The 25,512-nt window shown below is 41.1% G+C and overlaps 1 protein-coding gene across 10 annotated transcripts in view; it reads left to right on the top strand.

Moving 5' to 3' along the window:
* Nucleotides 1–25,512, top strand: part of nfic (nuclear factor I/C) — a 153,783-nt gene that overhangs the window by 113,985 nt on the left and 14,286 nt on the right. For 4 of the 10 annotated variants that reach the window (XM_047800260.1, XM_047800261.1, XM_047800256.1 and 1 more), the window contains 5 exons: nucleotides 7,884–7,994; nucleotides 11,158–11,360; nucleotides 14,467–14,626; nucleotides 17,315–17,400; nucleotides 22,351–24,306. In XM_047800260.1, the coding sequence (XP_047656216.1) occupies nucleotides 7,884–7,994; nucleotides 11,158–11,360; nucleotides 14,467–14,626; nucleotides 17,315–17,400; nucleotides 22,351–22,371 (581 nt within the window). In that variant the 3' untranslated portion in view covers nucleotides 22,372–24,306. Of the gene's footprint in view, nucleotides 1–7,883; nucleotides 7,995–11,157; nucleotides 11,361–14,466; nucleotides 14,627–17,314; nucleotides 17,401–22,350; nucleotides 24,307–25,512 lie in introns of those variants that run through there. The other 6 variants (XR_007137768.1, XR_007137769.1, XM_047800259.1 and 3 more) reach the window with 4 other exon arrangements.

Genomic DNA, 25,512 nt, shown 5'->3' with positions numbered 1-25,512 from the left:
AGGAGACACTTGAGCTGATCCTCGTATCTCTACTGTGTGTGTGATAAAGAGAGAGACTGTGTGTGTGTGTGTGTGTGTGTGTGTGTGTGTGTGTGTGTGTGTGTGTGTGTGTGTGTGTGTGTGTGTGTGCGCGTGCGTGCGTGCGTGCGTGTGTGCGTGTGTGTGTGTTCTAAATAAAGCCCATCCTTTATTAGATTTTCTTTTTAACTTTATCAGTAGTGCCTTCGGGTCTCAGTGGTTTCAAATAAAGTATTAAATCTCACTGCAAACTTACTGTATAATAACACTGTAATAAACACTGTGTTTCTATAACATTGTGTACAGACACTCAGCATTACACAACTCTAATTACACAACTCAACTCTAATTACACAACTCAACTCTAATTACACAACTCTAATTACACAACTCAACTCTAATTACACAACTCAACTCTAATTACACAACTCAACTCTAATTACACAACTCAACTCTAATTACACAACTCTAATTACACAACTCAACTCTAATTACACAACTCAACTCTAATTACACAACTCTAATTACACAACTCAACTCTAATTACACAACTCAACTCTAATTACACAACTCTAATTACAGAACTCAACTCTAATTACAGACTCAAGAAAAGACGAAGGAAAAAAGAGAAGGAAGAAAAGAGAAGGAAAAAAAGAAAAGAAAAGAAAAAAAGAAAAGAGAAGGAAAAAAAGAAAAGAGAAGAAAAAAAAGAAAAGAGAAAGAAACAGAAGCAGAAGGACACAAGAACAAGGAAGGAACAAGAAAGAGAAGGAAAAAAAGAAACGAGAAGGAAAAAAAGAAAGAGAAGGAAAAAAGAAAAGAGAAGAAAAGAAAGGACAAAGAAAAGAGAAAGAAAAAAAGAAAAGAGAAGGAGAAGAAAAAAGGAAAGAGAAGAAAAAAGAAAAGAGAAGGAAAAAAAGAAAGAGAACAGATAGATAGGAAAAGAGAGAGAAGGAAAAAAAGAAAACAAGAGAAGAAAAAAAATAGAAGGAGAGGAAGGAAAAAAAGAAAATAAGGAAAAAAAGAAAAAGAAATAAAAAAAGAAAAGAGAAGAAAGAAAAAATAAAGGAAAGATAAAAGGAAGTAAAAAAAGAAATATAAAAAGAAACTAAGATGAAAAGATAAAGAAAAAAGAAAATATAAGGAAAAAAAGAGAAGAAAATAAAGAGAAAGAAAAAATAAAAGAAAACAAATAAAATAGAATAAAAAAGAAATAGAAGAACAACTATAAGTAGAAAAGATAAATGAAATTACAATAAATACAAATATATAATATAATTAAACAACTAAAATATAATTAAAATCTAATTAAAAATCAATTAACTAAAAAACTCAACTCTAATTACACAACTCAACTCTAACTACACAACTCAACTCTAATTACACAACTCAACTCTAATTACACAACTCTAATTACACAACTCAACTCTAATTACACAACTCAACTCTAATTACACAACTCAACTCTAATTACACAACTCTAATTACACAACTCAACTCTAATTACACAACTCAACTCTAATTACACAACTCTAATTACACAACTCAACTCTAATTACACAACTCAACTCTAATTACACAACTCTAATTACAGAACTCAACTCTAATTACACAACTCAACTCTAATTACACAACTCAACTCTAATTACACAACTCAACTCTAATTACACAACTCAACTCTAACTACACAACTCAACTCTAATTACACAAATAAACTATAAATACACAAACTCAACTCTAACTACACACTCAACTCTAACTACACAACTCAACTCTAATTACACAACTCAACTCTACACAACTCAACTCTAATTACACAACTCAACTCATCAACTCAACTAACACAACTCTAATTACAGAACTCAACTCTAATTACACAACTCAACTCTAACTACACAACTCAACTCTAATTACAATCACTCTAATTACAACTCAACTCTAATTACACAACACAACTCAACTAAACACACCAACTCTAATTACTCAACTCTAATTACACAACTCTAATTACACAACTCAACTCTAATTACACAACTCAACTCTAACTACACAACTCAACTCTAACTACACAACTCAACTCTAATTACACAACTCTAATTACACAACTCAACTCTAATTACACAACTCAACTCTAACTACACAACTCAACTCTAATTACACAACTCAACTCTAATTACACAACTCAACTCTAACTACACAACTCAACTCTAATTACACAACTCAACTCTAATTACACAACTCAACTCTAACTACACAACTCAACTCTAATTACACAACTCAACTCTAATTACACAACTCAACTCTAATTACACAACTCTAATTACACAACTCAACTCTAATTACACAACTCAACTCTAACTACACAACTCAACTCTAATTACACAACTCAACTCTAATTACACAACTCAACTCTAACTACACAACTCAACTCTAATTACACAACTCAACTCTAATTACACAACTCAACTCTAACTACACAACTCAACTCTAATTACACAACTCAACTCTAATTACACAAACTCAACTCTAATTACACAACTCAACTCTAATTACACAACTCAACTCTAACTACACAAACTCAACTCTAATTACACAACTCAACTCTAATTACACAACTCAACTCTAATTACACAACTCTAATTACACAACTCAACTCTAATTACACAAACTCAACTCTAATTACACAACGCAACTCTAATTACACAACACAACTCTAACTACACAAACTCAACTCTAATTACACAACTCAACTCTAATTACACAACTCAACTCTAACTACACAAACTCAACTTTAATTACACAACTCAACTCTAACTACACAACTCAACTCTAACTACACAACTCCTCTAACTACACAAACTCAACTCTAACTACACCAACTCAACTCTAATTACACAACTCAACTCTACACAACTCAACTCTAATTACACAACTCAACTCTACACAACTCAACTCTAACTACACAAACTCAACTCTAACTACACAACTCAACTCTAACTACACAAACTCAACTCTAATTACACAACTCAACTCTAACTACACAACTCAACTCTAATTACACAAACTCAACTCTAACTACACAACTCAACTCTAATTACACAAACTCAACTCTAATTACACAAACTCAACTCTAATTACACAAACTCAACTCTAATTACACAACTCAACTCTAATTACACAACTCAACTCTACACAACTCAACTCTAATTACTCAACTCTACACAACTCAACTCTAATTACACAACTCTACACAACTCAACTCTAATTACACAACTCTACACAACTCAACTCTACACAACTCCACTCTAATTACTCAACTCTACACAAACTCAACTCTACACAACTCAACTCTAATTACACAACTCAACTCTAACTACACAAACTCAACTCTACACAACTCAACTCTAATTATAGAACTCAATTCTACACAACTCTAATTACACAAACTCAACTTTACACAACTCAAATTAAACAAACTCAACTCTACACAACTCTAATTACAAAACTCAACTCTAATTACACAAACTCAACTCTACACAACCTAACTCCAATTGCACAACTCAACTCTAATTACAGAACTCAACTCTGCACAACTCAACTCTAATTACAGAACTCAACTCTACACAACTCAACTCTAATTACACAACTCAACTCTACACAACTCAACTATAATTACACAAACTCAACTCAAATTACACAAACTCAACGCTACACAACTGAACTCCAATTACACAAACAACTCTAATTACACAAACAACTCCAATTACACAACTCAACTCCAAGTACACAACTCAACTCCGATTACACAACTCAACTCTGATTACACAACTCAACACTACACAACTCAACTGTAATTACACAAACTCAACATAACTCAACTCTAATTACTCAACTCTATACAACTCAACTCTAATTATACAACTTATCATTACACAACTCAAATCTACTGAGCTTCACTCAACACTTTTTGAAGAAGCTCACACCAACATATCGTCCTTTGGGCTTGTCCTGTAGGAAGCTTTGCCTCAGCTTTACCTCAGCTGTACCTCAGCTTTACCTCAGCATTGCCTCAGCTTTGCCTCGTGCCGCTCCTTGGCTTTGAATTTCCTAAACAGAGCTGCAGGTCATCATTAATTCATGAACTGGCTTTTTTTTTTTTGCAGAAGTGTGCAGAAAAATGGAGACAACAAGCACCTTAAATATGCTGGGGAAAGTTCAGCAATTAGTTTTACAGACAAAATATTATTCCACGCCTTTAAATTACAGCCCTGACGTTTGTATAATATTGTTCTTAGAAATTATAGGCCTGCAGAATTTATTTTACAGTTAAACGGCTTCCTTTTTCTAATGTTTAGGTAACTACTTATTACAAGAAAACAATCTGTACGCAGAGCTTTGTAAAAATCTTCGTCAACCTTAACGCAAATTATTTCACTCGAAGAAAAGCAACACAGAACAAACTAACAAACTACACAGTCGACAATTTTTAAAGCTTTAAAAAATAAATAAATGTAAAAAATGAACCGATATTATTTCGTCGTTTTCATTCATTTTAATATTGTTTTTGTTTTTATAGAACCTGAATTCATTCTTATTAAAATATTAAAATGATTGAAAACTACTGAAAAATGTTTTTTGTTTATTCTAAAACGTGTGAATCTGTCATGTAAGATAAAAGCGGAAATTAATAATTGGATAATTACTTGGAGCATAAAGGGGAATGAGGTAGCTTAGTGGTTAAGGTGTTAGGCTACCAATCGGAAGGTTGTGAGTTCGATTCCTACAGCCACCAGGCTGGCACTGCTGGGCCCCTGAGCAAGGCCCCTAACCCTCAATTGCTCAGTTGTATAAAAAATGAGCTAAAAATGTAAGTTGCTCTGGATAAGGCGTCTGCTAGATGCTGTAAATGTCAGCTAAATGCTGTAAATAAAGTTTTGTTTTTTTTTTAAACTTATGTATATACATTTTAAAACATTATTTAAAAAAAATAATTAAAAATTAAACAGTTCTTGTGAATATAAGAAGACAAAATGCTTTATCATTTATCATTAATCATCATCTTATAATAAATAAAAAGTACGACACAATATAGATTTATCTACAACGGCTATGGAGCTTCATAGGTCTGTTTAACAGCCTGAAAATCTTGCTGTGTGTGTGTGTGTGTGTGTGTGTGTGTGTGTGTGTGTGTGTGTGTGTGTGTGTGTGTGTGTGTGTATGTATGTGTGTATGTGTATATGTGTGTGTGTGCATGTATGTGTGTGCGTGTGTATGTGCGTGTGTATGTGTGTGTGTATGTGTGTGTGTGTATGTCTGTGTGTGTGTGTGTGTGAGAGAGATAGAGAGAGAGAGAGAGAGAGAGAGAGAGAGAGAGAGAGAGAGAGAGAGAGAGAGAGTACTGTAGGTAAAAATTGCAGTGTAAGCAGAGCTGAAACACCTGGGCAGGGCAAACCTGGCTGCAGTGAATCTAGGTCACACCGTGGTTATATAAACCATACTGTGAGCTACTTTAGGAGTGTGTGCGTGTGTGTGTGTGTGCACGCGTGTGTGTGAGCGTGTGTGCCTCCTTACATGTGGTTATAATGTAGTTGTAGTGGTTGTAACATGCTGTCTGCCGTGTAATCAGAGTTGTATTTAGGTTTTGAACGTTTTTGTCAGTGACTGATGTAAAACCTGTTGCTGTCGTTAACAATCAAACCGTTGACACACAAAGAACGACAAAGTCGACACTTTTAAGAGTCGTCAAACAGAATAGCTCGGGGATCGAAACGTGACTTATGGGAAACTAACCCTATTTATGCAATGTAGCATTTAATGTTAGTAAAAAAGGGAACAATCTGAGGACTAAAATAAATGGATAAAATCGTAAATGACAAATTCTAATTTTACTTGCTTGCAACTGTACAATCAGTAAAATGCTTTTTTTTGTTGTTGCTTTTTTGCTTTTTTTGTCTGTCATAAACCTAGAATCAAAATAAAATTCGAACAGACCAGGAATTAAATAAATAAACAAACAAACAAACAAATAAATAAATAAATTTGAAAAAGAGACTATCTATGAATATATGAATGAATGAATGAATGAATAAATAAATAAATAAATAAATAAATAAATATTTTAAAAAACAGACTAATTATTTACTACATAAACTAAATTAAATGTTTTAATTTCAAAATAAAAATACAACATATGAATGTAGCATATGTTTTTCTTTACAGGAGAACATTCGGACTTAGCAAAAAGCTTTGGCTTATTTTAGTCATTTTAATTTGACTTAGTTAATTAAAATAGTTATAAAAACGCAAACGTTATGACTTTGTTGCCACGCATCTTGTGGATTTCAGGTATATCCTCAATTCCTGGACTATTTCATAAAAATCCAATGGAGGGAAAGTTATCCAGTGGGCCTCAGATTGGCGTCCGGGGAAATATCTTGCTACAGCGGTGAAAATCGAACCTCGCCTTCGTCATACTCGTTAAATTCTTTGTTTAAGTTAGTTTGTTTTACTGAATGGATTTAAACCAAACCTTAATGGATTTTACCTCTGTCATTTTGCACGATGTCAGATTGGACATACTGCGTTTTGTTGCTTTAAGCTTCAGCAATAAACAGCTCTACAGATCCAATAAATATCCGTTACAGGACGTGTGGAGGTCGCTCACTAGAAACACATTTTACAGTTAAAGGTGGCCTTGACTGCAGAAGGTCCTTTTTTTTTAGCAGTAAGTGATTAGCATGCTATGGAATCAGGACTCGATGAGACGTCCTGCATGAACGCAGCCCCGCCCACCTCACTTCCTGTCTAGACAGCCCCATACGAGGTTTTCTTTAACGTGCCTCCTTGGCGGATTGCTATGGGACAAAAAGACGAGTAGATAAGACCGAGCTGCAGCTGGACCTACACATGTCCGTCTGTTTAACTTTAGAAACATCCGAGTTAGGGATGTGGCGTAAAATATCAGGACGTCTGATACACACTTTAGGAAAGTTTAACAAATGACACCTTTGGTGTGAAGAGTTTGGTACATTCTTTAATATGGTACGATTGATCCAAGGATAGAGTAGGTGGGTGGACAAGGAGGTGGACTGTAGCATCGACTGGAGGATGGATGGACGGTTGGGGGTCCAATCTTATCCATATAGGGATGATATGGGTGCAAGTTTTCTATTCAGATTAAGTAGGAACCACACCTTGTTTAATCCTGTTTAATCAATTGATCTTGGCTTTCAGTGACTCAGGTGTGGCATCTGCTTGGTTGGGAAGAAAACATCCACCTACACCAGCCCTTTCCGGAGAAGATCCTACAGTGTAAAGCATTTTATGCTTGAATTATGACATCCCATCTTTCTGATCGATATAAGATCCAGTCCAACACGAGACAATCAGAACGGCTACAGACGTCTTCCTGCGACGTAATTTTAACTCTGTCTGAACAGGACTTTAGATGCTACACTTAAGCGTGATAAATGCGAACCTGAAGACGTCTTAGTGAGTAATGATGCAATCGAGTAATTATAATGAACGTGTCCTTTGTGTGTTTGGATCCACCACTGAGGCATCTTGCCTCTAGTCTCACACACACTACTGGAAGTCCACTGGGACTCACGATTATCCCAAACACACTGCAGTTCTCTGCAGCACCATAAAAACCAATGTGTGTGTGTGTGTGTGTGTGTGTGTGTGTGTGTGTGTGTGTTATTTCTTTTAATACACTGTGCCACCCTGTGGCCGGTAATGGCACTACATCTAATGCTCATTGATTGGTCTCTCTCTCTCTCTCTCTCTCTCTCTCTCTCTCTCTCTCTCTCTCTCTCTCTCTCTCTGTGTGTGTGTGTGTGTGTGTGTCTCTGTGTGTTTCTCAGGTATCTCCCCAGTGAAGAAGACTGAGATGGACAGTCCATCTCCTCAGGAGAGTTCTCCACGCCTTGGCAGCTTCACACAACATCACAGACCTGTCATTGCAGTGCACAGCGGTGAGCATAGACACACACACACACACACACACACACACACACACACACACACACACACACACACACACACACACACTCACACAATGGCAGTAAAAAGCCAGGTGTGTTCCCGAGTTGCGCTTGTAAATGTCTTATAGAACAAGATCTTGTTTAATTGCTGAAGATGTTGTTACATGATTTTCTGACACTTCATCAAGAAAAACATTTGACCCCTTGAACACAGTGAGCCAACAGGAAGTACTGTTGTATTTTGAAATAATTATTATTTAAGCATGCTTTCTTTCTAGCCTATCACCCAGTTACACAGAACCAAACTTCTTTACTATGCAGCTCACTAAAGTTAGCTAATGTTAGCTGATGATCACATTTTCTCAAAATTCGCATTAATACCTGAACTCGTTAGCTCTGTGAATGAAATTTCAGTAACTGAGTCTCACCTACATTTGACCACAAAGTAAATGAAAAGTAAATCTGTCTAACATCTGTATGTTCTAACATCTGTATGTTCTGAATGTTAGAACGTACAGCTGTCTAACATCTGTATGTTCTAAATGTTAGAACATACATCTGTCTAACATCTGTATGTTCTAACATCTGTATGTTATGAATGTTAGAAGATACATCTGTATGTTCTAACATCTGTATGTTATAAATGTTTGAACATACATCTGTCTAACATCTGTATGTTCTGAATGTTAGAACGTACAGCTGTCTAACATCTGTATGTTCTAACATCTGTATGTTATGAATGTTAGAAGATACAGCTATCTAACATCTGTATGTTCTAACATCTGTATGTTATAAATGTTTGAACATACATCTGTCTAACATCTGTATGTTCTAACATCTGTATGTTCTGAATGTTAGAACGTACAGCTGTCTAACATCTGTATGTTCTGAATGTTAGAACGTACATCTGTCTAACATCTGTATGTTCTAACATCTGTATGTTATGAATGTTAAAAGATACATCTGTCTAACATCTGTATGTTCTAACATCTGTATGTTATAAATGTTTGAACATACATCTGTCTAACATCTGTATGTTCTAACATCTGTATGTTCTGAATGTTAGAACGTACAGCTGTCTAACATCTGTATGTTCTGAATGTTAGAACGTACATCTGTCTAACATCTGTATGTTCTAACATCTGTATGTTCTGAATGTTAGAAGATACAGCTATCTAACATCTGTATGTTCTAACATCTGTATGTTCTAAATGTTTGAACATACATCTGTCTAACATCTGTATGTTCTAACATCTGTATGTTATAAATGTTTGAACATACATCAGTCTAACATCTGTATGTTCTAACATCTGTATGTTCTAAATGTAATGTAAATGTAAACAATATATATGGTATTTCTGCTCTGTGTCTGAGATGTTATCCCTAATCTGATTGGTCACAAAAATAGTCCCTACATGATCTAATCTGTATCATCTTATTAACTCACTAACGTTATTAAATATTGTATACAATACCTTTCTTCTCCTCTTCACCTTTCGGCCATTTTCTCCTCCGATAAAGAAGCTCTTAAGGGTTAAGGTGCTTCATGAATAACCTTTATCTTTGTTAAGATCTACTCTTTAATTCTAAGGGGAAATGCCCACATTTCTAAGAAATTTTTTGGAATTTCATCACTAGGGAAAAGTCTTTACCCTGAAACTGTCTTAAATACAGGCCTTGGAGCACAAGGTCATCGCTTGCTAGTGTGAATGTATTGCATTGCATGGTCATATACACATAATCAGGACAAGGAGGTTTCTAATTGATTATAGCTTTAAAATAGTCCTGCATCAAAAAAGACCAATAACGTACTAAAACTTTCCGTCTTTTGACTGATAAGTATACGAACGAACCCCGGGTGAGTAATAAGCGCTCTCTCGTGTATTGACGGTATATTGAGACTAATACAGTGTCGCTGACAGGCTGTTTAAGGGGATAAAAGAGCAGTGTGTGTGTGTGTGTGTGTGTGTGTGTGTGTGATATGAGCCGCTTTATAACAGAGCTGAGGGCACCATGCAGACAGCACTGCTCTCTCTGACAAGTAATTGTCTCTGGGACAATGAGGCATAATCTGTAGTCTGGCAACGCTCCATGATCTGCACAAATGATGCTACGACAATTAGCACGGCTGCTCGAGTGAACCGGTGGAGCGTCACCGCCATATGTCACCACGAAGAGTGTGTTAGCACCGAAATCACAGCTGTCGAGGCGCATTACAGAAATCGGCGTCGCTGAAAATCGGCCGCTCGGTGAGGATTAGGGGAATAAAGATGTAGGAAAACCTGACAAGCCAAGCAAACAGACGAACTATGCCACGTGAAGTCCTGTAGCAGATACATATAAGTGCTGATGTTTTCCTGAGTCTGATCATCCGTGCATGCGATTCTTCAGGTAGCCGATTCAGGTGAAGCATGTACACGTGCAGGTCATGAGCTCAGGTAACAACAGACACAAAGAAGCAAGTGGGGAAAAAAACACCTTAGCTGATGTTAGTTACTTATCACAAGCTCACCTTGATCTCATCACAAAGCAACTTAACCACTAATGTCACTTTATGTAGCGTCCAGATTGCATATCATTTTGCCTTCACTGTCCAGTGACCACGGTGGCTTAGTGGTTAGCACGTTAGCCTCACACCTCCAGGGTTGGGGGTTCGATTCCTGCCTCCACCTTGTGTGTGTGGAGTTTGCATGTTCTCCCCGTGCCTCGGGGGTTTCCTCCGGGTACTCCGGTTTCCTCCCCCGGTCCAAAGACATGCATGGTAGGTTGATTGGCATCTCTGGAAAATTGTCCGTAGTGTGTTAGGGTGTGTGTGAATGTGTGTGTGTGAATGTGTGTGTGTGTGCCCTGCGATGGGTTGGCACTCTGTCCAGGGTGTATCCTGCCTCGATGCCCAAAGACGCCTGAGCTCCCCGTGACTCGGATAAGCGGTAGAAAATGAATGAATGTCCAGTGACCAATGGGAAGAGATTAGTAACTATAAATAAGCTCTAAACTAACCACTAACTCCAGTTGGCCATGAAGTTAAATAAATAAATAAATAAATCAACAGTTTGATTTGAGTTCTCAGTAGATCCTTGAGGATGATTGCAGATCAATCTAGGGCTTATTTAGTGAATCCGTATCTGAACTGACTTTAGATTAACAGGCGTAGGTTTGTGTTTCCCAGCAGGTATATCTCGGAGTCCGCACCCATCATCGTCGCTGCATTTTTCCACGGCTCCCATCCTGCCTCAGCCGACATCCACCTACTTTCCCCACACGGCCATCCGCTACCCGCCCCACCTCACATCACAAGACCCGCTCAAGGACCTGGTCACGATGGCCTGCGACCCTTCCAATCAACAGCCCAGTCCGGTAAGCCTGTAGCTCCGCCCACAACCAAAAGCAATGCTAAAGTAATGATACCAGACCTTCAAATGGTGTAGAACAAGAACAGAGCACTTCTGAGCTATGCGTATTAATTCATACGTATATTATAGTACTATATGTACTGTTATATACAGTATATTCTGAGTGACCAGGTGTGTGTGTGTGTGTGTGTGTGTGTGTGTGTGTGTTTGAGAGATAAACACTTATCGCGTCTTGCGCTGACTGTATTTAGTGTAACCCGAGTGTAAGTGACTCAACCACAGACATCTAGACGCGCACAGACCCGAAGGCTTCGATTTTCCTCCCGCTCGCCTCGCTCTTACCACAACCACACACACACACACCCCCGTGCACGTGTACACACGCGTACGCACATACACACAGATATCTAAGCACTTTTGTCTAGCATTTTAAAACCTCTCTGAATAAAAACTGCTGATCTTCTCAGTACGGATACCTCAGCAGTACTTTTTTAAGCCTCAGCACTACCGTTTAGATCGTATTCACGATCCGCTAAGTAATTAGCGTTGCAGATTGTGTGTAGATTCTAATAGTAGGACAGGAACACCTCATGGAGGTCGCGGTCACGAATATAGCGAGCAGTTAGCAAAAAAATAATAAAAAATCTGTAAAACTGTAGAAGCATAACGGTCAGATCTGAGATACTTCTGAGAAGCTCAAGCCCTCAATCCTGTCCTAGCCGTCGAGCGTGCTATCGAGCCGGGATATGACAGAAAATAAATAAATAAATAAATAAATAAATAAAAGGAAGAATTATTGTTCTTGAAGGTTTAAACGAAGGACCATTTGTACAGTGAACCCGCAGTAACCCGACAGTAATGTTTGTCGAAGTATAAAAGCTGTACAAGTGCACGGATGTGACTTGATGTGGCCCAGGTTTCTACCCTTAAACCTTCACCCGAGGCCAAGCATTGACTCGTACTGCAGTGTCACGGCATCGCTGCAGTCACAGGGAGTCGGTGTCTTCAAAGGGCTCGCCTCCAGGGATAACCGACAGGAAGTAAAGAAAGTCCTGAGTCAGAAAGATGTTTGATTATGTGGGAAAGAAGGAGAAACGAGGGCAAGAACGAGAGAGACGGAGAGAGAGAGAGAGAGAGAGAGAGAGAGAGAGAGAGAGAGAGAGAGAGAGAGATGAGACGGAAATGTAGATCTGAGGAGAGAGAGAGAGAGAAAGAGAGGCATTAGAGGGGAACGAGAGCGAGAGAGAGGGAGCAGGAGAAAGTACGAGTTTGAACAAGGAGATTCCTGTGTGTTCCTGGCAGCAATGCTGACGCAGGCGGAATGTGTGTGAGAGAGAGAGAGAGAGAGAGAGAGAGAGAGAGATTTGAGAATTGTCAGGTTGGGCCTGTCCTGCAGTCTCATTGAAATTCGCCCCACCGCAGTGCGACTGCAGCCAGCCAGTCACAAAGGACAGCAGCACGGACCCACAATGTCGCTGACTCACGCACTGAAGTGTTGTTGTGCAGCATAGAGAGAGAGAGAGAGAGGTCCTGAGGATGGATGGATGCAGACAGATAGAGGGAGAACCAACAAGGTATAAACGGCTGTCTGCCAGAACATCCGGCCAGAACATTACCCCGTCTCTCATATATCTGCTGACGGAGAGGGAAGGAGAGATGGAGGGGGTGTGGCAAGAGGCGGAGCTAGGCTCGGATCTTAAACCATCGGGAGACGTAAATACATAAATGAGAACGTTTACAAATACGCCTGTAAGTTGAGGTGTCTGAGAAAAGCTTACAGTATGTTGGACCGATTTGGTTCATGCGACTTCCTCTCGGTTTCCCCGGACCACCAACACCACAAGAATCCACCATCCACAGGGTTCAGGCTCAGGCTCAGGATCGCTGTTCCACCTTACGCTCATTTCTCTCAGTTCATTGACTGCAAGCCGAAGGTTTTATGTTCCTAATACAAGCACCAAAACAGTGCATAAGGGTTCAAGCGGTTGAAGGGATTCTGTAACGTAGTGCAATGGGTTTCCTTAGTTCTCGGTTACTACTGTAGGTTCTCGTCCCGCAACGCAACGCAACGGCGGACAGAACCGACGAGAAACCGAGAATGTGATGAAAACGGGAAGCATAGAGTGTAATAAATTATAACGAACATACAGTGAAATAGGTTAGTAACCTGGTACACAGCGGGATTAATATCCGTACATTTTTAGAAGGTGTCTTTTTAGTGATAATCACAGAGACAGGAGGAGGAGTCGATAAATTAAACTGTGATGCGGCTCCTTCGGGCGATTTTGCGATCGCAGGAAATCGAGCCGATTCGGTAGAGCTCGTGTTCAACCAATCAATCAACGTAGCAATAATAAAAAAAAGAACGAAGGTGAATATATACCTAGATTTCTTTATACACACACATATACACACACACACACACACACACACACACACCCCGTCGTCCGATACGAAGCCTAGGTGAAGGAGCAAGTGGGTGTCTGAGGAACGCCGAGAGCATCCTGGTGAGTAGAAAGACAGAAACTAAAAATCCAGATAAAGGATAAATGAGTATGTGGGATTGAGAAGTGTTCTGAATGTGGGATCGAGCAGTGGGGCAGTTTAGAGGGTTTAATGTAAAGTGTAGAGGGTTTCATTGTGTGAAGGTGATGTGCTCTGAGCCCGTGGTGTGGTCGGGGTAAGAAAGATCAGAGGGAGGTGAGCGAGCAGTCGGGGAATATCTCTCTCGCTAGTTAAGTAACTGGAGTGACGGCGCTAAGGTTGAGTAGAATGCAAGCCGAATATACGCAGATAACGAAGCACGAGGGCAGTTATAGAGGCGAGCGAGCCCCTTCTCCGTCGTGCCACTCGTTGTGCCACCCAGGGCAGGTGCGTTCATTTCTCGTCAGTAATTGCACTAAAGATAGAAAATTAGCAATATGTAAGGATTCCTAAGCAAAGCTGAGAAAACCGTGTAATGTTAGTTAGTAAAGCGTAACTGGGATTGAGGCAGACGGGGCGAGCGAGGCGGCGGGCGAGAGAGAGCAGCTGACTGTGTTATGTGGATGTTTGGCCCCAAGCTGGCTGTGTAGGTGCTGGCTGACCGTTGCTCTCTCTTTCTCCCGCAGCTGAATGGCAGTGGTCAGGTGAAGGTCCCCCCCCACTACATCTCCTCTCAGATGCTGGCCCCCCCGCCTCCCCCGGCTCTGCCTCGCCTCACGCTGCCCCCTGACTCCAAACCCAGCAGCACCTCGCCAGACGCAGCCGCCTCCTCGCCCACCTCCCCCAGTAAGTGGCTCACTGTGACGCCCTCGCTCCCTTCTTCCCCGCTTCTTAGACACGTAGCCGTGCGGCGTTTTTACGATAAACCGTAAGCGAGTCCCGAGTCTGCTTCCCGTAGACGTGGAGAAGGACTGAAAGCGGTTTAAATGGCGTAACTGAGCTAGAACTATTTTGATCACTCGTTTACATGCGACACGTCCTGGCTTTGTAATGTAAGGTTAAAGAAGCTCCGTGATTGTGAGAGAACATTCTAGAGATTTTTAATCATCACACACACACACACACACACACACACACACACACACACACACACAACGAACAGCGAAACACATCATGACACAACAAAACCAGCGATTTTTACAAACTCAATCCCAAAACTCTTTAATCGTCCAGACATGCGATAATCTCCTGCTCCGGTCGGCTCAGAGCTGCCGATCTCCTCTCGCTATTATCACGATCACACGCTTTAATGGCTTAAAAATCTCACCATGGGGTTATAAAATAAAACGTTTTATAATAACGTGGCTAAGCCGCATCTTGGAGGTTGATCTGTGACGCTTTTCCTGCTGGATGGAGGAGGATCATATGTACAGCGAGTCGCCTCGTGCAAGAAAACGAATAAATTCGATCGCGCTGCGTCGCCGATGCCCGTAAACAGCCGTGCGCTTCGCTTTAGATGACGAGGCAGTCTGCCATCGATGCTGCCGTTCATTATTAATCGTAATTTCATTAAGAAATGCTGAGGAGAGTCAAACACACACGTACACACACACACACACACACACACACACACACACACACACACAAGCTGCAGTGATGTGCGGCCTGCGTCCTTCTCGTCTCACTGAATACGATTAAAGCGTCTGTCTGCATAATAGTTATTGATCTCCAATTGGCTGAGGCTGATGTGAACGAATGTTTCGGGTTCAAACCTCTTGAAAAATGTGTGTGTGTGTGTGTGTGTGTGTGTGTGTGTGTGTGTGTGTGTGTGTGTGTGTGTGTGTGAGTGTGATTTCCTCAGAGAGGCACAGATAAACACGTCTGACTTTTTTTAATTACTCAGCGTTGTATAAGAGAACATTAAGGCGAGTTTTCATTAACGAGGCGCAAAACAATATCTTTCGTGCGGCTGTGTGTTTATATGCTCTGCACCGACTCTCTCTCTCTCTCACACACACACACACACACACACACACACACACACACACACACACACACACACACACACACGGAGCACACGCTGCACAGACAAATTCAAAGTGCTTAGGTTAGATAAACATCTTCCCTGCCTCTTAGTATAGATTCTCTGTCGAACTGCACCCGAGCTTCGAACAGCCTTCTTCATTACAAAAGGCGGTGTTTTGATGGAGAAGGCTGAGACGCTGTTTCTCCACCCATCGTGTCACTGCAAAACAAAATCTCTCATAAGCCTTCTGGGTTGTGACGTGGTGAGTGTGAAGGCTACGGCTAATGATATACGTGATTCAAAGCCTTCAGTGAGACTTCTGTCCCTCATACGCATGTTACGTGTTGGGGGCGGAGTTGTTGTGGGCCAGAAAACCTCCATCTTAAGAGAAAGATGACCCAGAAGTTTGTATTGATTTGTAGTCTAAAGGAAGCCAAAGCGTGGTCGTGAAATAAACAATTAAATGCCCCGCACAGCGTAACACACACCTGTCAATCATTCAGCATGATTTTCTGATCGCTTTTCGTCATGGACTCTTCTTAACGATACGGCCGTACGCGGTTTACGTTTGCAGATAAACACGTAGGCCGCGTTACTCCCTGCTCGGATTGGAACACGGTCAGAACCGGTCACGCCTTCCCTTAGTAACGAGCCGTCTGTCAAAGTGCCCCGAGAGTCGAGGCTAACTGGGCGTGCTCGGGGACTTTGTACACACCTCGGCACGTACTGGGATGTTAATTACTTGATTGCATCATGCAGCGCATCTGTCTGGTAGCATCTGCGCTCTCCGTGTCGGTTCAGGGTTTTCCTTTAATCCGTCACACCTCTGTACGAACGCGTGACGACCAACAGTTCATCACTCCATCAGTTCATCACTCCAACAGTTCATCACTCCATCAGTTCATCACTCCAACAGTTCATCACTCCATCAGTTCATCACTCCAACACCTAGACAACTGAGGCTTCCATACATTATCCACTGCACATTAGTCTTAATGCTGATTCATTTTAACCAATGCTCTCTCTCTCTCTCTCTGTCTCTCTCTCGTCACTCTGTCTCATCTCATCCTCTCGTCTCGTCTCTGCTCTCTCTCTCTTCGCTTCTTCTAGTCTCCTCTCTCTGTCCATCTCTTCTCTCTCTTGTCTCCTCTCCTCTGCCTCTCTCTTATCTCGTCTCTTTGTCTCTCTCTCTCTCTTTGTCTCTTTCTTTCTCTCTCTATTCCTCCCTCTCTCTGTGTCTCTCTCTCTCTCTTTCTCTTTCTCTGTCTCTCTCTCTTTGTGTCTCTCTCTGTCTTTCTCTCTCTTCCTTCCTCTCCCCCCCCTCTCTCTCTCTCTCCCTCTCTCTCTCTCTCTTTCTCTTTTTCTCTCTCTCTTTCTCTGTCTCTGTCTCTCTCTCTCTCTCTCTCTCGCTCTCTCTCTCTCTTTGTCTCTCTCTCTCTCACTCTCTGTCTCTCTCTCTCTTTGTCTGTCTGTCTGTCTCTCTCTCTCTCTCTCTCTCTCTCTCTCAGCATACTCTGCTCCCGGGACACCACCTGCCAACCGCTTCTCCGTAGGAATCGGCCCTCGAGACCCTGCGAGTCTGTATCAGGCTCAGGTACTACACCTTTACTCTTCTACACCTCTTCTACATCATCAGTTTATCATCCTGAATAAAGAGCAGCACTGTAGCGAATTTTAACCAGCCGTATAAAGCGCCTATTATTATTACAACGAATGTTTAGAATCTGGTTGTTAACATGAGCTAGTTTATTAGCAGTCACATGGCCAGGTAGCTGTGTACTAATGTTACAGTAAATACATGCTGCATCCAGCAGAAGGATGAAGGGGGCGGGGCCTAATTTGCATATTCATTCATATTTATTAGTATGACAATTCTATTTTTTCTTAAAGAGTTTTATTATATACCTTTGATTATTGAGTGCGCGGTAATGAGGTCAGTAAACAAAATGCAGCTGCACGTGTGTGTGTGTGTGTGTGTGTGTGTGTGTGTGTGTGTGTGTGTGTGTGTGTGTGTGTGTGTGTGTGTGTGTGTGGTTACAGGACCTAAGGTTTAGCCACACGTTGCAATGTTGCTGCTGCATTGCAGTGCTCTCTGCCCAATAACCAGTGCAAATGCAGCTCACTGAGAATAGAGAGTTTGCTGTGATAGCGGAGCACACGCATGTGTGTGAGTGTGTGTGTGTGTGTGTGTGTGTGTGTGTGCATGCAACATTTTGCTGACATACAAGTACATATCAGCTTGATCTTAGAAGCGAATCTTCGGAGCTTTCTCGTGCCTCATCAGATCGCTGTGACTCTTGCGTGCGTGTGTGGGAGAAAAATAAAGGAGGTTAAAGAAGAGCGAAAGGAAGGGCGAGTGTGTCCCCGGTCCAGGATGCTCACGTCCAGAGCAGTCTGGTTGTTAGGGGAAACCAGACATGATGTAATCGGAAGGTGAACTTGAACTCGGAGGAAAGTCCACAGCAGGCTGAGTTCATTTATGTTCGTCAGATTTGGAAATAGGCTCACGTGTACACCTCACATGTCATCATTAATCATTACCCACAATGCTTTTAGACTATAAACTGCTCCTAAGGGTGCCTGTAGGCGTTCGCCCTTGGAGAGACGCAGCGACGTTTTATTGCCTTATTTATTTCTGTCCAGCGCTCCAGTCTCCTCCTAATGCCAATATCACCGTCATCGTCCCGTAGACGTGCCATATGACGCGCCGCATTGCATCGTGGGTCACTTTAGATGTTCTAAAGAACTTCGAGGCAAAAACGCCCGACAAGAATATAAGGTCTTGCTCTTTAAGTTACGTTTTTTTCTCTGCTATTAAACTTTCTCATCCCGGCGTCATACCGTGACATCAGACGAGCACATTATCCCTGTAAAGTCTCATAAATGATAAAAATACAGCAAGAAAAAAAGCTCCAAATCCAGCTCCAATACTAAATCTCTTATTCATCCAGAACGCGAACATGTGTTCGAAAGGCCTGTGTTTTCAAAGCACCTCATGTTTCAGGCTTGCCTCCAATTCCCCTGAAGCGTTTCATTAAATGGATAGATTGTCATTTTGTTAAGCCCCCGTGGCCTAATATGCCCCTTTTCCCCCTTCCTGAACCTGCGAACACACCCTCGTCTCAGCTGGCTGTTTTCATAACTTTAACCACCTGTCACCCAGACAAAGCCTCGAGCTTTTATAGCAAACTAAATATTTCGGTTGGAGTCGAGTCCTAACCGCTGCTGGCTTCTCTTCACCGCCTTTTTTTTTTTTCTTTCTTTCTTTCTGCAGGACGAAATCAGCGCAGAAGGTTATTTTTAGGGAATAGAGTGCCATCGATACAAATATCCTGATCTGTGTAGCAGCTGGTATAACGTAAGAGCTCCAGAATAAACGCTGGGCTGTTCGCTGTTAAAGGCTCTGACACGGGAGTCGTTCAAACCCTCTCGACCGTCTTAAAAAAAAACAAACATGTTAAAAATAGGTTCTATCGAGATAAAAAATTAGGTTCTACAAATGAATAAAAGTTACAGAGGCAGGAATCACCATCTTAAAGCCGGGTTTAAGGGGGGGAGGGGGGCGTATGGGGTGTTCGGTCGGGGTTCCTCACTCGTCAAAGGATCCATCAAACGGATACATCTCGAAGTCTCTGCATCCGCACGAGAAGCTACGTGAGCTGGGATTTTCTTTTTTCTTCCAGTATGCAGGACGGAATTGATTTATTTATTTTAAAGAAAAGAGAAAGAAGGGAAGAAAGTCGAAGGTTTTCTCTGCATCGATTCGGGGATCGAGTTGTTTATCAAAACATGAAATACATGGAAATACGAAGAGATGTCGAGATGCTCCAAAAGGATCGATCCCATCGAGTTCCACGTTTATTTACATTCTAAATAAAAAAAATAGAATGGGATTTTTTTTTATGAAACAATAACGTAATACAAGTAGAGTTGCTTTAAAAAAGTAAAAATGGGGAAAATATATAAAAAAATATATAATAAATAAGAAAAACAAACAAACCTTTAAGATGATTATGGCAGTTTTTTTATGGTTCTTGTAGACGACTGACTTTTTAATTCAGATCTTAAATTCAGCAGCATGTTGTTTGTCACAGGGTGAGCTGATCTCTGTGTGTGTGTGTGTGTGTGTGTGTGTGTGTGTGTGTGTGTGTGTGTGTGTGTGTGTGTGTGTGTGTTAGCTCCAGCTTTGGTTTAGCACAGAAAGCTAATGCTAATGCTAAAGGTGAACACATAACTCTTGCACGTTCGTACAGGCCGAGTTCTGAAAAGTGCTTTGGGGGGAAAAAGATTTGCACTGAAGTCTCAGCTTTGTTTGTTTGAACAGCTTCAAAAGGGGTTCAGATCTCACAATTTAGTGTTTCTGCACCCAAACAGGGATCCAAGCCATGGAGTAAAAATAAATCATTTTTAAAAAAAAAAATTTTTTACCAGCATTTATGGCTTTTCAGCACAACGCTACAGCGCCATCTGCTGGATGCTCGGTGTCGTTTCTGTCGGGTTTAAAGCCCTTGGAGTAAAAAAAAAAATCCTCCGCCTTCTTGTTTTTGAGGAAGCAGCCAGCACTTTCCTCTCTCCCTTGCTGAGTTGTGTACGCTGGCAGCGCTCACTGTGGTGCCGTCTTGTGCCAAAGCATCACTCCACAGTTCTGTTCCAGCTTCAGGACACAGTTCAGCTCCTTGGCAGCTCGATTTGCTCTTCTGGTTGTAATTTTACTCCCAAGGATGTTTCTCAGGCTCTTTGTGTGTGTGTGTGTGTGTGTGTGTGTGTGTGTGTGTGTGTGTGTGTGTGTGTGTGTGTTTAATTATTTTTCTAATATAAAGTCTGTTATCTATCAGAATGCAGCAAAGTATTTGCAGGTTTGTTGAGCTGCAGTCATCAAGAGAAATGAGTGTCTTCAAGAAGTGCTTGCTTTTTTTTTTTTCGGGTGTAGCCCAGGACGTCTTGGATTGTTGGTGACTTACTTATAGCTCGAGGGAAAGTGGTTTATTTTTTTAATTTTGTTTTTTGAAACAGAGAGAGAGAGAAGCCAAAATCGTATTATGTGTCGGGGCCTCGTGGCCTCGCTCGTTCTGGCCCTTTCCACTCTTTAGCCCCGTATTATGTTTAATAGCACTATTGCTCTCCAAACTCTGACAGCTATTTGTGCTCTCGGAGCCCACTGGGGCAGGAGATGCTGATTACCCCGTGCTTGGAAAGTGCAAGTCATTATGCTCCGTTTTGGCCCCAGCCTGGAGTTCTGGGATTCTGTGGTTTTGCCTTATTCAGGACTGTAATTTAAAATCACACACACACACACACACACACACACACACACACACACACACACACACACACACACACACACACACACCGTTTATCAGCACTTCACGGTAATCTGTTACCCTTTGTTTACACGAGTCTCAGCGTTGAGAGAAAGAGAAGAGCTCCATGTAGAGAGGAATAAGAAAAACAGGCCGATCCTTAGCAGAGCTGGAAGAGCCCTCGGTTTGTCAGAAGGTCAGAGGAAGAAGGATGGAGGTTCACGATGGTGCTTCAGGACGATTACAAGGTGGAGGCTGTAGAACAAATCACAGTCAAAGGGACAGACAGAAAAAAGGGTTTAGGATTTAAAGCAATGAAACACAACCTTTCACCTTCACACTGTTAGACAGCTTCAGAATGTTGTTTGTTAATCCAAACTGTCTAAGTTACTAAGTTGTTACTAATTTTACTCTCTCTCTCTCTCTCAGCGGGGAGGGGCCCCCCCCGGGAGGGAGGGTGGGGGGAGGAGGGAGGAAAGAAAGAGAGAAAGAGAGAGAGGAAAAAAAGAGAGAAAAGAGAGCGAGGGGGAAGAGAGAGAGAGAGAGAAGAGAGAGAGAGAGGGAGAGAGAGAGAGAGAGGAGAGAGAGGAGAAAGGGAAAAAGAGAGAGGGAAAAAAAAAACAACAAAAACAATAAAACACAAAAAAAAATACTATAAAAAGATAAAAAAAAAAATATAAAAAAATCAAGAAAAAAAAAATAAAAAAGAGAAAAATATTCCGCGAGATAAGAGGAGGGGGAGAGAGGGGAAGGGAGGAAAGGAAAAAAAAGGGGGAGGAGAGGGAAAGAGAGGAGAGGGGAGGAGAAGGAGAGGAGAGAGAGGAAAGGGGAAAAAAGAGAGGGGAAAAAAAAAAGAGAGAAAAGGGGGAAGGGGAGGAGAGGAGGAGGAAAAAAAAAAAGAAAAGGAGAGGGGAGGGAAGGGGAAAAAGGGAAAGAAAAAGGGGAAAAGAAGAGAAAAAGAGGAGAAAAGAGAGAGAGAAAAAAAAGGGGAAAAGGGGAGAAGAGGAGAGGAAAAAAGAGAGAGAGAGAGAGGGAGAGGAGAGAGGAAAAAAAAGAGAGAGAGGGGAAAAGAGGGGGGAGGAGAGAGAAAAAGGAGAGAGGGAAAGGGGAAGGAAAGGGGGGAAAAGGAGAGAGGGAGAGGGAGAGGGGAGGGGAAAAGAAAAAGAGAACCCCCTTCTTTCTCGTTTCTTCTTTTTCCCTCTTCTCTCTCTCTCTCTCTCTCTCTCTCTCTCTCTCTCTCACAGTCCTGGTATCTGGGGAACTGATTTGGACTCGGAGGACACACCAAAGCGGGCGTGGACACGTATTTTGATTTTTTTGTTGTTGTTGTTATTGTTGGAATTTACGAAAAACAAGAACAAGATGCAGGAGGGAAAATGTTGGTTATATATGCAGTATTTGTATATATACAGCACATGTGTGTACGACCCCACGCATATGTGCACACGTATATACGGCTAAAGCTATATAAAACGCTTCAGTAAAACTTTTTATTCCCCGGAAAGACGGTAGAAGAACGGAATGTCAGAGGAGACTGCGGATGCATGAAAAGAGAAGAGAAAAGAGAGAAGAGTAAAGAAGAGAGAGAGAGAGAGAGAGCGAGGATGTTTATTTGGAGGGGTGGCCGTACTGAACCGCAGGCCAGAGACTGAAGCGTGCAGGAGGAATTTTGGAAAGGGAAAAAAAAAAATAAACCACGCCCACTTTGCTTCCCCTTGGCTTCTGGAAACGAAGGGCCCTCCTTCCTCTTCCTCTTCCTCCCTCTGCTACAGGTGCTGCTTTCTCATATATGCAAAATACCTACGTTTTTTTCCAGGAAAAGGAAGCCCTGATGATGGACGGGGTGTTTTTTTAAGCGCTTTAGGACTTTCCCACATGTTCAGAGCTGATTGTCTCCTTTTTATTTCCTAATTTGGGTTTTTATTTTAAACAAATTTGAATGTGGCCAGAGGTTTGGGGGCAGAATGAAGGGTCGATGACTTCCCCTTAATTTCCCTTCAGCTAACGTTCGGCCCGAAACGGCCGTTTTTTTCTCCAGTTTTATTATTGACAATCACGTTATTGTTTTTCTTTTTAATGCATCGCATCTGACATTTGTATCAGAGATCCACTTTTTTTAGTGGGTGCCTGAATTTCTGTTTTGTTTTTTTTTTCTTTTTCTTCAACCTTTGGTACATTTGTGGCATTTGAGGTCACAGACAGTGTGTGTGTGTGTGTGTTAGGTCACATTACGCTCACACACACACACACACACACGCACACATACTGACACGCCCTTACAAACAGTCTTCAGAAATGGCTTGTACTGTTAATACACTAAGCAGAGGCCGAATCAAAGCCTTCGGATGATTTCGGCGTGTGACCGAGCACCTTTTTGTCTTTTCTGTGTCATGCTGAAAATCGTTCACTATGTGTGTGTGTGTGTGTGTGTGTGTGTGTGTGTGTGTGTGTGTGTGTGTGTGTGTGTGTGTGTGGTCCACGTACGTTGCGTTCTTTTCTTTTAAGTTAACATGAAATTGGAAAACGAGAAGAAAAAAAATCATATTTCGAAAATCTGAGAAATTCATTTAAAAAAAATTTTCCCTTAAAATTATTTCTAAAAATGTCATTATTGTTCCTTGAAGAACCTTTTTTCCGTTTTTCCTGAACGATCTGCTAAAACTGAGGTCGACATGTACACGATTGAAGAAATATTCTTATATCGCGGCGTGATGAGAATCCTGTTTGTTTGTTTGTTTGTTTGTTTGTTTGTTGTTGTTTTTTTAAATAAAAAAAAGCACACAGTGATCCGTATTAGCGGCACATCCGGAACTAACGGCGATCTTTTAAACGCTAGCCTACGCTCGAGATCGTTCGTTAAAAAAAAGCAAGAAAAGTGAAGGAATGCAGCGTACCTGGATCGCGCGCGCGTGTGTGTGTGTGTGTGTTTGCGTGGGTGTGTATGACGTCCGTACACGTCTAAAACCCCCGATTCATCCTAGTGAACTACTTCCTCTGTATGTCCCCGAACCGTGTAGATAAAAGTAGAACTAAGAGTGGAGTTAACCTACAGAGTGACAAAGGGAGTAGGTCCTAGAGTTCTGTCACTAATAAGACAGTATTGGGTTTAGAACTGATTTTTATTTTGTCTTTTATCTTTTCTCTTTTTTTGTGTGTGTAAACTGCATTGGAAATTACAGGCATTGCACTACTTTTAATTATTCATATGAATGCTGCAGGCTTGACTTAAATTTATTTTTTTGTCTTTTTTATTTCAATTTTCAAAATGAATAGTTGTGTGATTCTCTTATCACGTTAGCTTCGGCGTCCGAACAGAACAATCCGATCGATCCGACGTCCTGCTCGAGTCAGGTATCCTGACATCGATAGTGCCGCCACAACCGTGCTTCCAGGAATTATTATTATTATTATTATTATTATTATTATTATTATTATTATTATTATTATTATTATTATCGTTATTTCTATTTAAACCCCCACACTTTTCTGGATCCCTATTATTTTGCTTTATTATCTAATACACAACACACACACACACACACACAAAACCAAGAAAACTGATTGTATTTAAGCCAAATTGCTGACGTTTTAGCCATGTGGCTCTGGGCTTCCCAGGATGCTTTGCATGGGGACAGCGAGTGTAGTGATCTCTTTCTCTGGATTTCTTTAAAGCAGGCTTGTGTGCTGAGTTCCAAATGTTAGTGAACGAACATCAGGGCTTATAAATCTGCTACCGAACCCAAACTAATCCCAGAGCCATGAAAAGTGCCTACAATGTTGCAAAAGTTTCAGTTGATTATTATTATTATTATTATTATTATTATTATTATTATTATTATTATTAGGGATGCATTGATAACTCGTCGTCCATAAAAGGGCCGCTTATTCAACTAGGCTTGTTCTTTTAACGCCTGAAGCATAAAATCTGTTGTTTTTTACGTGAACTAGCAACAAAATTCGAATTAGCTACATTAGTTACTTAGCTAGTTAGTAGCTAGCTACATTAGTCCAGTTGGATGGGACCGAGCCGCAGCAGAGAAGAGGCGGTTTGTTTCATTCGGTTTCTGTTTTAATCGTGACTTTATACCTGATGCTAGCAATTGCTTGAGCGTTGCCCTTTGTGGCTAACTATGAACTCTTCGTGTCATACTTTTAATTGAACGAATCTTCAAAAAAATGATCTAGTTTGTTTTACACCGTTCCCTTTGCACAACACTGAGTATCACCTGATATCGGGAACATTTTAGTACGAGTGCAATTCCGTCAGATTTTCCCGAGACGACTGTCGCTATGACTACCGATGCATCCCTAACTCTTATTCTCGATCCTGTGGGGCTTCAACACAGGTTACATAACTACATAACACACACAATACCACATCAACAACATCAACAGATCTGCAAGGA

This window comes from Tachysurus fulvidraco, chromosome 14 (assembly GCF_022655615.1).
Source record: "Tachysurus fulvidraco isolate hzauxx_2018 chromosome 14, HZAU_PFXX_2.0, whole genome shotgun sequence".
Taxonomy (NCBI): Eukaryota; Metazoa; Chordata; class Actinopteri; order Siluriformes; family Bagridae; genus Tachysurus; species Tachysurus fulvidraco.
Note: the sequence above shows the minus strand (reverse complement) of the source record. Positions and strands in the feature narration are given on the sequence as shown.